This window comes from Typopeltis vanoorti, chromosome 22 (assembly GCF_054136105.1).
Source record: "Typopeltis vanoorti isolate ZY-2024b chromosome 22, IOZ_Tvanoo_1.0, whole genome shotgun sequence".
In the NCBI taxonomy this organism is placed as follows: Eukaryota; Metazoa; Arthropoda; class Arachnida; order Uropygi; family Thelyphonidae; genus Typopeltis; species Typopeltis vanoorti.
The window spans coordinates 62072101-62088392 of NC_143570.1; the positions used below are offsets into that span (position 1 = coordinate 62072101).

Here is a 16292-nt window from a genome sequence, read left to right on the forward strand (position 1 = left end):
CAAACATGGCATTTGCCACTTCAGACCTCTAATAAGTTGGGCAGTGGTATTTCACTGGGCAGTGATGAACTACCACTTAGTGTTTAGTTGGCATTTCCTCCAACTAGGAAGGTATCCCTTTGTATCGAGAATACTTGCTGGTTTCTCTAGAACCCCTTTTGTGGAAACAGGCCACACTACAGGAAAGTAGTCAGGGTTGACTTGACAGGGAGATACTGTATATTATGTATTCTTAAATATGGCATTTGCCACTTCAGACCTCTAATAAGCTGGGCAGTGATGAACTAACATTTAGTGTTTAGTTGGCATTTCCTCCAACTAGGAAGGTATCTCTTTGTATCGAGAATACTTGCTGGTTTACTGCAGAACGTCTTTTGTGGAAACAGGCCACAGTACAGGAAAGTAGTCAGGGTTGACTTGACAGGGAGATACTGTATATTGTGTAGTCTTTCCCGTTAATGACCCAGAATGTCTATTAGCCTTCATGAATAAGAGGAGGAAGGGTGTGATACAGTTTTTACCAATGTAATGTGGAAGAAATTCTTCATAGAATTTGGAGACATAGGTGATATATGATGCCATCCCTAGCAACTGTAAGAAGGGTGTGATCAAAAGAATAAGGAAAAGGTTCTTTGCATGGATAGCAATTAGTGAGTGGGAATATAGCGTGAATGTGGTTCAGACATGTTGTTGTTGGAGTTGGATTAGCTTTTGTTGTGATGTTATATATCTCCTGCAATGATTCTTTCCACACTATGGCCTGGAGAATCTTTAATACTTATATCATCTTTATGGTTTTTATTCTTTTTGTAATACTTTTTCCTCCAATTTTTTTTTTTTTTAATTTTCTAAATATTCTCAAAAACATTTTCTAACTTTTTTCATATTTTTCTCGTGTACAGTATACTTTACAAAATTCATGACTTGTGGTTTGGCTGTTGCTTTGCATAAATTGCAACTTTCTTACATTTTCCCCCTGTATTCTTTTAAGAGCACATGCTGACTTATTAACTACAAATTTTTCTTTTTATTTCTTCTTTTCTTAGCCTACTTATTTAACCGTTGAATGTTTTTTACTTGGTTATACTATAAATTAAAGATGCCAAGAAATTATATTCTTGGTTTCATCCTTTATCCAAGTGTAAGCAAACAAAGTTTGTGTGTGAAGTAGCATCACGACTGGGTTACTTGTATATAGAGGCTAATGACTTTGCATCAGTTGCCTTAGTATCCCATACTGCAAGGCTCATATCTTTACAGACATGTATAATGCTATGCATTATGGGAAGGGTCGCTACCACTTTGGGTAGTGGCTCTCCAATTGTACAGTTGATGTGAAGTCATTAGCCTCTATATATAAGTAGCCCAGTTGTAAAGCTGAAAAACACCCTGACATGCAGAAATAAAGAAGTTATCATTCTATTTTGTAGGCTTTGATGCTACCACATCTAGATTACTGGGCACAGATGGTCAATTGGGTTTTTTTGGGATGAGGAAGGTGTGGAGGGGATCCAGAGGCAAGTGACCAAGATGATAAGTTTTCTGTGGAATGCTTCCCATTCAGGAGAAATTGAAAGTGGGTTGCAGAAGTTATTTGAGAGGTAGAAAAGAGGGGATATAATAGAAACATTTGAGTTACTAAAAGGACTTATAGGACTGATTCATGTGAAATTTTTCAGTACCTGGCTGGAAGGAACAGAAGAAGGGGGTCATCCCTGGAAATTGAATGCAAGAGTGTTATTAGTCAAAACCTTTACACTAGATTTTTTACTTGGAAAGTGGCGAATGGGCAGAATGGATCACCAGAGTGTTGTGAGTGCTTTGTTAGTGAATGACCTCAAGGAGCGGTATGAAGGCATTGTGTGGATAGTCTAGGCCTCCAACAATGAGTCTTTGGACTACACAGATTCCCATGCAATAATAATACATTGATCCCTCTGATTAATGATCATGACAGAGAAAGCAGATTTCCTGTTGCATGGTGCTACCAGGAGTTGGTAAAGCACACTAACCCATTTACAGTTTGGTTAATTGAAGGTTCAGTCATTTAAAGCTAATATAATTGAGCTGTCACTATAATACTAAAATTTTATTTTATCCTTTGTATTATATAGCATTCATATTTGTGCAGAGACAGTTAAAATATATTTAGGATAAGTAATTAAGTTTCCATATCTCCTTGGCATTTAAAAAATGTTTATTTGATTTTATTTATTATATAATTAAAATATTATAATAATTATCTTTATAAATTATTAAGAGGAGAAGTAGGATATGAATATGATAACTTCTATAGTAGATGAGGGATGCCAGTTAAGAAAAGTTGAGACTTAAAAAAGTTATATAGACTTAAATTTCTAGAAACATTGCACAGGATTTGATTCATGATTAAAAATCTTGTTATCACATAGCAGGCTCTAATACAGTACTTATTTGTAGCATATTTGACAATTTTAATAATTGTTTATCATGTTCAGGAGAAAGAGGAGTTCTGGCCACATTTCCTGTCTTTCTACTTGACTATGGAGTCTCTCAACAGGATCTTGGACTTTGGAATGGACTTATTGGACAGGCTGTTTCATTGGCAGGTTCTGCAACAGGAGGTATACTTTTGTCACAGAGGTTATTACTGTTTTGTCCTTATTAATAATAATAGAAATTATTTTAAAAAATTCTAGTTATATATAATGTTTCTTTCAGGAACAAATATCTGAACTGCAAAAAGTTTTAAATTAGGATTTGGCTTTCTGGTTCAGTCTAAACCCTTATACATGGAACAGTGGCCAGTATTATTCAGACTATCTGGGTAGTTTGGATTTCAATGAATAAAGCAAATACAAACATCATTGATTCAACCTCTGAGTGATCATTGAAAAAATGTTTGCTTGATGTGATTTTAAAGAGATAATAATTTATATTTATTATTGTTGTTATTTATGATTATATTTATTACTCCAGGAAATCAAGGGAGATCATACCAGCTGTCATATCTTTTCTTAAACTCATTCAAACTAGATACACCCAATACTTCAACAGACAAACTGTTCCACTCATTCATGGCTGTATGAGAAAAAAATGTAGCTCCATCCTTTTCTTAACTGCACACAAATTTAACTTCCATGGATGCTCCCTTGTCCACCCCTAACCCTCCATATAATAAAAAAAAAAAAAAAAAAATTTCAACTATAACTATTATCCTCTTAAAAGTTTTTAGACCTCCATTATATCAACCCTCTTTCTTCTGTCTATCAGCATCTTCAGTCTACATACTCTCAATCTATCCTCTGAAAGTTGAGCTTCAACTTTCTATTCACCATAATTCCAAGATCTCCAGCCTTATCAGTTACTTCAAACATAATCCCACCAATATAATATGCTGTTGGATATCGCATCATGCCAAAATGCATAACTTTACACTTGCTAACATTTAATTGATAGCCATTCTGTTCCTTACGAAATATATTTTGTTTATCCACCCATTTCTGTATGCGAATCATGTGCTGATACATCTGTCCTGCTGAATTCTTACCCAGGTTATGTAACAGGTCTAGATCTGCCTCCTCATGCACCCTGTACTCTTGATCCAATGTAATTCTAGCACTATATTACATACACTAAATTGATAGAGTTTGGTGAAGTGAGCACCATTATTTGAACTACCTCATCTGCTTCTGATGCTACTCTATCATTCACGTTCATTCTTTCTTTTACTTGCAGCATAATAATAAAATTCTTTTAGGTTGCCTTTAGCCTGTGCAGCCAATTTCTTTTCATATTCCAACTTAGCTCTTCTCACTCTTATTCTTATAATATTTCTTCTACATCATCTTCTGCTTACAGATTTCTTGTTTAACGAAATTGCATGCCACTTCCATTTTGCTCCCATTCTGTTTATTTTTCGAACTCTAGACATACATTCAGATACTGCATCCTTTAAGCATCTTTTCAAATCTTTCCAAGTACTGTTGATGTCCTTCCAATTCAACAACTGATCCCATAAAACCAAGGATAGTATTCTCCTGAGTTTGTCACAATTTCCAGACTAGTAGTTCAGCATATAACCTGTCCTGATTGGAACATCCATATAGTTGGCTATTTTGCAGGTTGGTATGGGCGTGATCGTTGCTACCAATTGGTTGCAAAACAGTCACATCCTTAACTGAGGCACCTTCGGACACTATGATCAAATGTAATTATCATTATTACACAGACCTGCGATGGAAAAGTTGTCCAAGAAGTAATAATTGATTCTTATAGATTTTTAGGTGCTGAGTTCAGAAAAAATAGTAAAAAAAGGCCACCACCCACCAATTTACCCAATTTCTAATTTTAGCGTTTTCATTAGTAGTATTTGGATTTAAATTCAGCGCATTGCTATTTATTTTTATTCTCCTTTATTTACAGCTAATTAGTTGTATAAGTGCTTTTTTGAAGTTCCTTCTTATGGTAGATAAAGAAATTTTAACAAAACTTCTCATTCTTAAAATAGGAGAGGGAGGAATGCAGATAAAAGTGCAGGTGGCTACTTTGAATCTGATTTGCCGAGATAACTGATGACTTTCCTGTTGTCACAGACACATTTTCTTGTATGATTCTTTAGTTGAACTTTAGTCGTTGACTACTAAGGTTATCATATTTCTAAAAGGTGGCATATTTTCTAAGAAGAAAGAGATTTTCTTCCTTACTTTTAAGGTGATTTAGTTTACTGTAGCGATATTCCCGGACTGATAAGCAAATTCAACGTAAAATATGAAGTCATTGATTGTAGGTTGTTTATCAGTTCCTCAAAAAAAAAAAGCCTCAAAGCTGTGCTTCTCCATAATTACAGTAAATATGCTATACTAGTAGCACATTCCGTGCATTTGAAAGAACGATACAAAAATTTAGTCTTCATTCTCGGCAGACTTAAGTACAATGATCATGGATGGACAGTTTGCAGTGATCTTAAAGTCATATCTATGATTTTGGGACAACAAAGAGGATACACCAAATACTTGTGCTTTTTGTGCGGGTCGGACAGCCGAGATCGAGAGCAACATTGGATCAAGAAGGAATGGCCAGAAAGAGTCGCATTAGAACTTTGAAGTAAAAATGTGTTACATAAAACTTTAGTTGCCTGGGAAAAAATTCTTTTATCCTCGCTTCACATAAAGCTGGGATAAAATTTGTCAAGGCGTTGTTGAAAGGATAGTTTTTAAATACATCTGCAAAGTTTCCGGGATTATCTACTGAAAATTGAAAGAAGGTATTTTGATCGGTCTAGACATCAGGAAACTTATGAAGGATAAACTGTTTGAAGAAAAAATGGCAACTGTTGAAAAAGAAACACGGAAAGCTTTGAAAGAGGTGGTGACCAAATTTTTAAGAAATCACAAGGAACCCAGCTATAAAATGATTGTGGAAGACATGCTACAGAAATTCACGGATTTGGGATGCTCCATGAGCTTTCCAAAATGTGCATGTTCTCAACTCTCATTTAGACTACTTTCCTGAGAATCTGGAAACTGTCAGCGAAGAGCAAGGAGAGCAATTCCACCAAGACATCAAGGAGATGGAACGAAAGTATCAGGGTAGGTGGGAATGTCAACATGATGGCAGACTATTGCTGGATATTGCACAGAGACGACTCGGGAAAAGAATTTCACAGAAAAAGTTCAAAAAGAAGCTTTGAAGGAAAATGAAAAAGACACCACAACGAAATATAAAGCATGTACTAAAAGATTAATTTTAATTAAAGATTAATCTTTAATTAAAACGTTTTTTTCTAATGCTTTCATTCCAAAAATGTTTATGGAAAATTTTAAATACTGTTATTTTGCTTAATATAATGCATTTTAAAGCTATTTTACTGTAATATTGAGATCCTTTTTATGAAAAATCCTTACATGATAGAGAAAAATGGAAGCGATATTTGAAATCAGCAGTCAAAAATAAATCAGAAACAGTTAATAGTTTCCATACAACTTTTCATGACTCGAATTTTGCAGGCATGTTATTATTATTATTATTACGTCACAAGGTGCTTAACTATGCCACCATCAATATGGATAAAATACATCACTCCTCTACACTTTGTATCCATCAGATATTTCAATGTAATATCAATGCTATTACAATTTTAGTATGCCCTTCACATCCATGGTAACTTGGACGTATATATACGTCCTGGTCAGTTGGGTGGTTAAGGGTCAAAGCTATATAACTGAGAAGAGACCTTCACATAGCCTTTAAAGGAATGCAGAGAACTGACCAGGGCTTCTGACCTAATGTTCAATCCTTCCCTTCTTGTGGTGCACCCTGTTAGATATCTACCTGGATACTGAACGAATGAGGATGGGATGGCAGTTTGGGATTTAATGGCAAACAAAAAGGAGCTAGCTGAGGAATTGGATAAGTACCAGATCGACATAATAGGGGTGACTGAAACAAAAAAAGACAAAATCTGGGATTTTTTTGAGCAATAAATACAAAATATTATATTCTGGTAATGACAATCAGGAAAAGAAGGTGTAGCTATAGTATTGAACACAAAATATGAGGGTAATCTTCTTGAATGACAAACAGTATCAAGTAGAGTGATGTAAGCAAATATCAGAATGGGGAACTGGACAATGAGACTTGTGCCAATGGTCTCACAGAAGGTTCTACTAAGGTAGAAGTGGAGGAATTTTTTGAGGCTTTAGAGAAAGCATCTGACACAATGAAGAAGGAAAAGTTGGTCCTTGTTGGGGATCTAAATAGCAGAGTAGGAAATGATTATCAGATATACAAAAATATTTTGGGAAAATTTGAAGAAAAGAGCAAAACTAATAATAATGGCAAATACCTGTTGGATTACTTCTCAGGACATGGACTGGTTATCACTAACACAGTTATATACTTGGTTTAATCCTTTATCCACGTGTAAGCAAACAAGTTTGCATCTGAACTATTTTCAGTACCGGGACAACTTGTATATAGAAGATTATAGATTATGACTTCACATCACTTGCCTTAGTATCCCATAATGCAAAGCACATATCCTTATGGGCATGGGAAGGGTCACTACCCAGACCAGTTTTGACCTTTATTGAGGGCTCATCAGTGGGAGCCAGCCCTAGAGGTGATACCAAGGTTGAAGTAGTGCAGAAGTCATATTTTTATATACTAGTTGCCAAAAGGTGTTACACCTTATTACTGAAATACTCTGGATTAGAGTTCGTTGTTGGAAGTTTTTCCACTTAGTTTAATCCTTTATCCAAGTGTAAGCAAACAAGTTTGTGCCTGAACTATTTTCAGGACTGAAGCAACTCATATATAGACACTTATGACTTCACATTACTTTATTTGTATCCCATAATGCAAAGCACATATCCTTATGGGTATGTATAATGGTATGCATTATTGGAAGGGTCACTACCTAGACTAGTTTCACCCTTTATTGAGGTCTCATCAATGGAAGCCAGACCCAGAGGTGAGACCAAGGTTGAAGTAATGCAGAAGTCATATACGAGTTGCCAAATGATGTCACAACTTATTATTAAAATACTCTGGGTTAGAAATCATTGTTAGAAGTTTCTCCACTTCGTAATACTAGAAATTAAAGATACCAAGAAAATTATATACTTGGTTTAATCCTTCATCCAAGTGTAAACAAACAAGTTTGCACCTGAACTATTTTCAGGACTAGGGCAACTTATATAAAGAAGCTTATGACATCACATCACTTGCCTTAGTATTCCATAATGCAAAGCACATATCCTTACAGGTATGTGTAATGCTAAAGTGTAAGCAAACAAGTTTGCGTCTGAACTATTTTCAGGATTGGGACAACCGGTTTCGGAGTCACTACCCGGACAGTTTCGAAAACTGTCTAGGTAGTGACTGTTACCATAATGCATAGCATTATACATACTTAAAGATATGTGCTTTGCATTATGGGATACTGAGACAAGTGATGTGAAGTCATAAGCTTCTATATATACAAGTTGCTGCATACTGAAAATAGTTCAGGTAAAATTGGATAAAAAATTAAACCATGTATATAATTTCTTGGTATCTTTAATTTATAGTATAACAAAGTGGAAAAACTTCCAACAACGATCTTTAATCCAGAGTATTTTAATAATAAGGTGTGACACTTTTTGGCAACTACTATATGAAAATATGACTTCTGCATTATTTCAAATTTGGTATCACCTCTGTGTCTGGTTCCCACTGATGAGACCTCAATAAGGGTTGAAACCAGTCTGGGTAGTAACCCTTCCCATCAGTGGCACACTCAGGATTTAATCTTGGGGTGGGGGTGAGTTAAGTAGACGATTTGAGAATAGATACTACGAATTGCATATGACCTATGACTGAGCATCTGCAGTGATAGCCAATATATGAAACCCGTGATCTCCTTTGACCTGGCTCAGGCAAATGAAGTAGCGCTCAGTCTGCCTGAGCACTACCTCATTCGTTTTGCGTTCACGGCGGCCATGATTCCCGAGAGCTATAGGGTATTCCCACCCTATGTGACCATTAATTCATAAGTAATATAGAAATAGAAGACACGACACAACATAAATAAAAAAATGAATTTTAATTAGGAAAAGATTTTTGGAAAATTTTCTAGTGTTTTTTTTCCTTTTTCTTTTTGGGGGGTGCCCTTGCCCCCTGGGTGTGCCACTGCTTTCCATAATGCATAGCATTATACATACCCATAAGGATATGTGCTTTACATTATAGAATACTAAGACAAGTGATGGGAAGTCATAAGCTTCTAAATACAAGTTGTCCCAGTTCTGAAAATAGTTCAGGCCAAACTTGTTTGCTAAAACTTGGATAAAGGATTAAACCAAGTATATAATTTTCTTCTTATCTTTAATTTATACTAACACAATATTCCATCATAAAAATGTGTGCAAATTCACATAGAGAGAAGAGGAAAGGAATAAGAAAAGTCTCATTGACTATGTTATTGTTGATAGTGATGCTTTTCCAGTAGTGCAGGACACTAGAGTGGACAGAGGATTTGAAATTGGAAGTGATCACAATTTATCTTGAGCAGGATAAAATTCAATTTCATACTCAAAAGAACATGCAAGAAAGTTTTAAAGTGAATACAGTTGATCAGCTCTCAGATGTGAACTGTAGACTAAAATATACAAACATTATTAAAAAAAAAATGAGAGTTTGTGAACAGGAACCAAACCTTGGAAAGTCGGTGGCAAATTCTGAAGAAAACATTGATTTATTCAGTCAGAGAGACATGTGGTGAGGTTGTCTGCAAGAATAGAAAAATCAGAACTCCATGCTGGACACAGGAAATTAAAGAGGCAGTGAAGGAAAAGAAGAAAGCATATCAAAAGTTCCTGGCAAATAAGTCAACCTGTACTCTAGGAGAATACAGAGACAAATGTAAGAAAGCTAAACACTGTGTAAAAACTAGCTAAACAAAAGTCACGGGAAGACTGGTAAGAACATAGAAAATAAATATCAAGAAGGTGGCAAAATATTTTGAAGGCTATTGAAAAAGCTCAGAAATGGAGGAAAGAGTGCTGTAAAAGGAATTAGAGATGCCAAAGGTAACATGAAAACTGATGAAAAAAAGATATCCTTGATGTATGGAATAATTACTTTGAAAAATTGCTAAATGAAACAAGCAGTGATGACAGCACAGTAGTAAAAAACACTCAACAGACGTGCAATCAGGAATATCCATACTTGAAGTAGAAAAAGCCATCAAAAGCCTGAAATGTGGAAAGGCAGCTGGAGTAGATAATATTTAACCAGACATGCTCAAATATGGAGGTATAAAAGTCTTACAGTGGCTGAACTGCATAGTTCAGAAGGCCTGGACAGAGGAACGAATTTCAAATGATTGGAGTAGAGCTCTCATAGTACCCATATACATGAAAGTGAAATTAAACTGAATATGAGAATTACAGAGGTATTTCCCTACCGAGTGTTCCGTAAGATTTATGCAAGTATAATTGAGGAACGGATGAGAAGGAATGTGGAAGGGAAGCTTGGTGAAGAACAAGCTGGATTCAGGCCAAATAGAGGCTGTCAGGATCATATTTTCACTTTATAATAAATAGTCGATAAATCATGGGAATATAACAAAGATTTTTTTTTAATTTTATAGATCTGTAAAAGGCATATGAAAAGTACCAAGAGAAAAGCTATTCAATACGCTACAGTTATATGGTGTCAATGGGGCTTTATATCAAGCAATACTTAGTCTTTATTTGAGTTGTAAGTCAGCAGTTAGAATTGAAGGAAGTACAGGATGATGGTTTAATGTTAAATCTGGTGTCAGACAAGGATGCACATTATCCTCTCTCTTATTCGTTATCTATATCTATATGAATCACATTATGAAGGAAAGTGGTATTAAACCTGATATCAAAAAGATAAAGACAATGAAAATAGGTAGAAGTATTGAAAATATTAATTGCAATGTGAATGGAGAACCTATTGAACAAGCAAACATTTCAGCTTAAGCATGATTTTTGGTGAAGATGATAAATTAAATATGGAAATAGACAACAGAATCAATAAAGCTAGTATGGTAGGAAGTCAACTGAATAAATTTATATGGAATAAGAGAGAAATTAGTCAAAACACTACATTAGCTGTATACAATTCAGTGTTCAAACCAATTTTAACTTATCGATCTGAGAGCTGGGTTAGAAATAAATCACTTGACCAAAGACTAGAGACCACACATATGAGAGTCCTGAGAAAGATTAAAGGCATGACCAGATGGCATCAGTGGCAATCTTCTTTGTTGCATCAATCCGAAGATTGGTTAGTTATAGCAGCACATCATAACATTATATTTTGTAACCTCCTTTATAACTCTTAATGCCAATTAGCATCATTATGTTATTTGTATATGAAATTCTTCGTCTGCCTCATGGCCTCTTTCCTTCTACAGTCCTCTCCATTATTTCCGTAATCTGTCCTCCATGCCTCAGATGTCCAGTTAGGCTTTTTCTTCTCTTATTGAAGTAGTTCATTAGTGACCACTCTTCATGAACTATATTTAGAACTTCTTCATTACTTTTTCTTTCTGTCGAACTAATTTTCATCTTTCTCCAGCGGCAAAGTTCAAATGCCTCCAACCTTTTGATGTGTTGTTTTGTTAGCATGCAGGCCTCACAACCATATAATGCAATGCTCCATATGTATGTTTTCACTAGCCTTTTTTTTGAGCTGGGTACTACGTACTTTACTGGTAAAAATGTTTCTTCTGTTGTGCTTTTTTGGCCCAGATTATTCATGCTTTAATATCTGATTGGTTTCTTCCATCTTCTGATAAGACTTCCAAGATATTTAAAAGAGGATACCTGTTGTTGTAGGTTATTATTTATTTCCAAATTTATTTTTATTTGCTTTACTTGTGATTAATAGTTTTGTTTTCTTATAATTAATTTTTAGACTGTACTGTGTGAAAATTTTTTCCATCTTTGTCAGGATGGATTTCAGTTTGTCTTTGTTATCAGCTATAACTGCTATGTCATCTGCAAACTGAGCCAGTTCATATCAATTCCATTTATCTTAATTCCTGTTTCTATTACTTCTTTCAATTTATTTATTGCATCTTCAATGTATAGTGTGGGTGAAAGAGAGCACCCCTGTCTTACACCTCTACGTATTCTTGCTGTTGCAGTTTTTGTTTAATTGTTGGCTGTTTCTATTAGGGCTTCTTGGTGCTTTTAAAGATTAAATATGAGCCTTCTATCTCTCCAATCTACCTTTATTGTTTTTAGGAGGTGAAACATTTGGTTCCAATCAATACTATCAAAGGCTTTCTCCAAGTCAAGAAAGACTATCAGAGTATTTTGATTCTTCTCAGATCTTCTTTCGATAACTGTTCTTGGAGCTAGGATTGCTTCTCTTGTTCCCTGAATCCAAACTGGTCATTGCCAATATACTTTTCAACCTTCGTTGTTAGTCTTTTTTGTATAATTTTGAGTAGTATTTTTGAAGCATGTGATATTAAGCTTATTGTTCAGTGATTTTCGCACTTGTTTACATTATTTACTTTATGAATGGGTATCATAGAGCATTGTATAAAACCTTTGGGAATGATCCCCGTTTCATATATATCCTTTATGATCTTGAAAAGGTATGACTTAGTTATGTTTCCTGAATGTTTTATTAATTTTGATGGGATGTTATCAAGGCCTGGTGCCTTGTTGACCAACAATTCATTTAGTGCCCATTCAAATTCATCTTTTAGTATAGTTGGACCAATTTCTTTGAAATCAAGTCTTGTTTCATTTTCTACAGTCTTGGTGTCTAGATCTTTTCCACTATAGATCTTCTAAGTACTCTTTCAATGTTTCTGAAATTTCTTCCTTATCTATAAGTATGTTCCCTTGTTTATTTGTTTTACATGTTTATTTTTGATAATTGTGCTTCTTATCTTGTTTTGCTGGCTTATTCCTTTTATAATGTTATAAGCTTTATCGATCCCAGTCTTTGTTAGATCTTCTATTTCTTTACATTTCTCTGTATGCCATTGTTTTTTGTTTTTTTTTTGCTTCTTTACACTTTCTATTTATCATATTTTTTATGTTTATATTTGTCTTTGCTTTCTTCATTTAGGGCGGTTTTGTATTTTCTTCTTTCATCTATTAGATCTAGAATGTCCTGGGTGATCCATGGCTTTTTTTATTTGCTTATTCCTTAATCCTATGCAGTCATTGGCAGCCTTGATTATTGTATCCTTCAAGTGAGTCAATTTTTTTCTCTTTGTTTTTATTTTCCCTCTTCCAGTTTTAATGCTTTCATCAGTTTGCTGTTTATAGTTTCTATGGTTTTCCTCTGTTTTCAGGTTATTTATGTTCCATTCGGGCCTTTTCCTTGGTTGTGACAGTTATTTAAATTTCACATTGCATTTCAATAAAACCAAATTATGGTCACTGTCAACATCAGCTCCCAGGTAACTTTTGCATGATTTTACTTGATTTTTAAAATCTATTTCTTGTCATAATATAATCTATTTGATACCTTCCTATATCCCCTGGCATTTTTCAAGTAAACCTTCTTCTTTTTGGTACCTCGTACCTGGTATTAGTTATGATCAGATCGAATTGGTGGCAGAACTCCAAAAGTCTATCTCGATAGACTTTTAAACTAATAATTAAGGAATTGACAGCATACACTAGAAATATAAATTAAATAAACTTTAATATATACTTTCCAATATTTCGGCAAACGTCATGTTGCCATCTTCTTGGGAACTTAATACAAAGACAAGTGCATGCAAGTACTACATAGCAGCAAATGAGAACCGAAGCTAGGCAGCTACCGTTTTCCTAAAGTCCTGATGGTGTCCCCTGGCAGGCTATATTGGTAGTTCTTGGCCTTTGGGCTGAAGTTCTTCTGATAAATGTTTCCCAAATTTGGGGCAGTGTCATGCATCCAAATTTGTTGAGGTTTAGCATGTTCCTAAGGGCTGAGGCTGATTCCATGACTAGTCTTTCATATTTGAACTTGCTGCAGTGTATTACTGTGGCTTTCTTCCATCTTATTCTGTGGCGAGTATCCAGAGCGTGGTCTGCAAGCCCAGAGTGGCTGTTCTGGTGAAATCGGATGTAATCCTTATGTTCTGAGATTCTAATATTTGCTGTCCTGTCTGTTTGGCCAAAGTAGGACAGTTTACAGCTGCAAGGGACCTGGTATACACCAGGTAGGTATAGGGGAAGTGGTTGGTCTTTAGTGGAGTGGATAAGGGATGCCAATTTTCTATATGGTCTGTAACAAGTGGTCAAGTCATGTTTTTTTAAGATTTTGTTGATTTTTTCCGAGGTGCCTCGGATGTAGGGAATGGTGATGGATTTAGAGTAATCTTTTTTTTTTTGCGAAGGGTGGGGGGAAGGTGGGTTGTGGATAACTGGTTTAAGTATTTTTTGGATTTTTGGGGGGGGGGGGTAGCCATTGGCTGAGAAAGTGTCACAGATGTGATTTAGTTCAGTGGTTAGGGCTTGATCATTTGAACAGATTATTTTTGCCCTGTTGAATAGAGTCTTAATAACTCCATATTGTTGTGAGGGGGGGGGTGATGGGATTGTTGGTGAATATATCTGCCTGTATGGGTGGGTTTTCTATAAACTTTCCAATGAAATATCGGAAAGTATATATTAAAGTTTATTTAATTTATATTTCTAGTGTATGCTGTCAATTCCTTAATTATTAGTTATCATGTTTAACCAGCGTATAAGCCTCTCTACAAGAATTACGATCATCCACGGAGATTCCTTCACATGCAAGGCCCGCCATTACGGCAAACTGAAGCTGAAGTTATCCAGACAACTTAACCGTCTGGCATTCCTAAAACACTGCCGGGATAATCAAGTCATCCCTAACTGTGTAAAATTTAAACACCGCTTCGTTTCACAGAAAGCTATCCTTATCTACAACCGGGCGAGCCAGGCTTTACTTCGGGAGCAAATTATCACTACACGCGGTTTCGTAGCTGACATAAACAGAGCTATTTTATCGCTAGAAAATGAGCTTTCAAATACGCTTAATCACGAGCTTTGGTCAGTCCTACATGACATCTCGTGTACAGCGGCTAATAAAGAATTCGAACAAATACGGAGTCGACATATCAACAAGTTTGATAAATTAATAAAGAACTCAGCATCCAAACCTAAACTACAAACCAACACTGTAGTTAACTTTTCTTCAGTTAACTTGAAGCCTGAAGCACTCAACGCTCTGTCACACGGTCACAACTTTGCCATTGCTCCTAGGAAATTACTGGTCGAGGAATTAATGATCCAAATTGAACGTGGGATTTGCCACCTTCCAAACCACATCGCCAACGATATTAGATTGGATGTAGCCTGTGTTCTCACAAAAGCAAAACCTCCAAAAACCAACATATCCATTAGTGAATACAAGTCACTACAAGAATTGAAGAAAAACAAAGAAATAGTTATCACCAAAGTAGATAAGGGAAATGCCACTGTGGTACTCAATCTTAATGACTACACAGGTAAGCTTAAGGCTTTACTATTAGATCGAGCCACTTACCTCCCTATTGAATACAATCTCATCGACTCTCAAATTAGAAAACTCCATAGGATCCTTAAGAAGGTCACTTCTTGGCCTGTGGAGATTACCAACAGACTAAAACCATATAACTCTAGACCCCCCCGCATATATGGGCTCCCAAAAATACATAAAGAAAATGTGCCATTACGTCCCATAGTGGATGGCATTGATGCACTTACAAACTAGCCAAGCATTTAGCCAAAGTGCTCTCACACTATACTGGCAACACACCATCACACATAAAAAAACTCAGCCCACTTCAAAGCCAGTATAGAAAACCTTGCACTCCAACATAATGACATAATAGTTTCATACCAGCTTTGTTGATTCTGTTGTCTAATATAGAAATAGACAACAGAATCAACAAAGCTGGTATGGTGGGAAGTCAATTGAATAAATTCATATGGAATAAGAAAGAAATTAGTCGGAACACTAAATTAGCTGTATACAAGACAGTGTTCAAACCAGTTTTAACATATGGATCTGAGAGCTGGGTCAGAAGTAAAACACTTGACCAAAGACTAGAGACCGCAGATATGAGAGTCCTGAGAAAGATTAGAGGCATGAACAGATGGCATCAATGGCAATATCATATTAAAAATGAGGATATTAGGAAAGAACTTGACATTGTCAGCATCCAGGAATGCGTTAGCAGAGCTAATCTCAGATGGTATGGTCACTTAAATAGAATGGGAGAGGAAAGATTAGCAAAACAAGTGTTCTCTGCCAGGTTGGCAGGAAAACGACCCAGAGGAAGACCAAGATATAGGTGGATTGATACGGTACAAAGTGCCTTAGACGATAGAAATATAAGATCTGATAATGTTGGAGTCTTGACAAGTAACAGACTGATTTGGAGGAAAATTGTAGATAGGGAGTTAGTAATGATGTAATTTTTTCATGTAGTACTGTCATATCCTGTACACCCCTTGAGGGTACATGGCAGGAATTTGATGATGATGATGATAGTCAGTTTTGACGTCTCCTCCTTATTCATGAATGTCCCCCTCAAAGAAACCTTAGAGCTAATCCAAGCTGAGATGTTCCTCACGATATCTCAGCCCTATTTCAGTTTACAATGAACTCAGGCTATTTCGTTTGGCAGGAAAAATTCTACAAACAGATAGAGGGGACAGCCTTGAGTTCACCACTTTCCTCACCCTTGGCCAACTTCTTTATGGAGACTTTTGAAGAGAAAGCCTTAAACTCAGCCCCACAAAAACCTACCATATAGCTTTGCTATGTTGATG

The 16292-nt window shown here is 35.7% G+C and overlaps 1 protein-coding gene across 5 annotated transcripts in view; it reads left to right on the plus strand.

The window, feature by feature from the left end:
- LOC150094460 (solute carrier family 33 member 2-like) overlaps positions 1 to 16292 on the plus strand; it is a 122158-nt gene that overhangs the window by 67968 nt on the left and 37898 nt on the right. For all 5 annotated transcript variants that reach the window (XM_090411942.1, XM_090411939.1, XM_090411944.1 and 2 more), the window contains exon 3: positions 2478 to 2622. In XM_090411942.1, coding sequence (XP_090268068.1) covers positions 2478 to 2622 — 145 coding nt within the window. The remainder of the gene's footprint in view (positions 1 to 2477; positions 2623 to 16292) is intronic.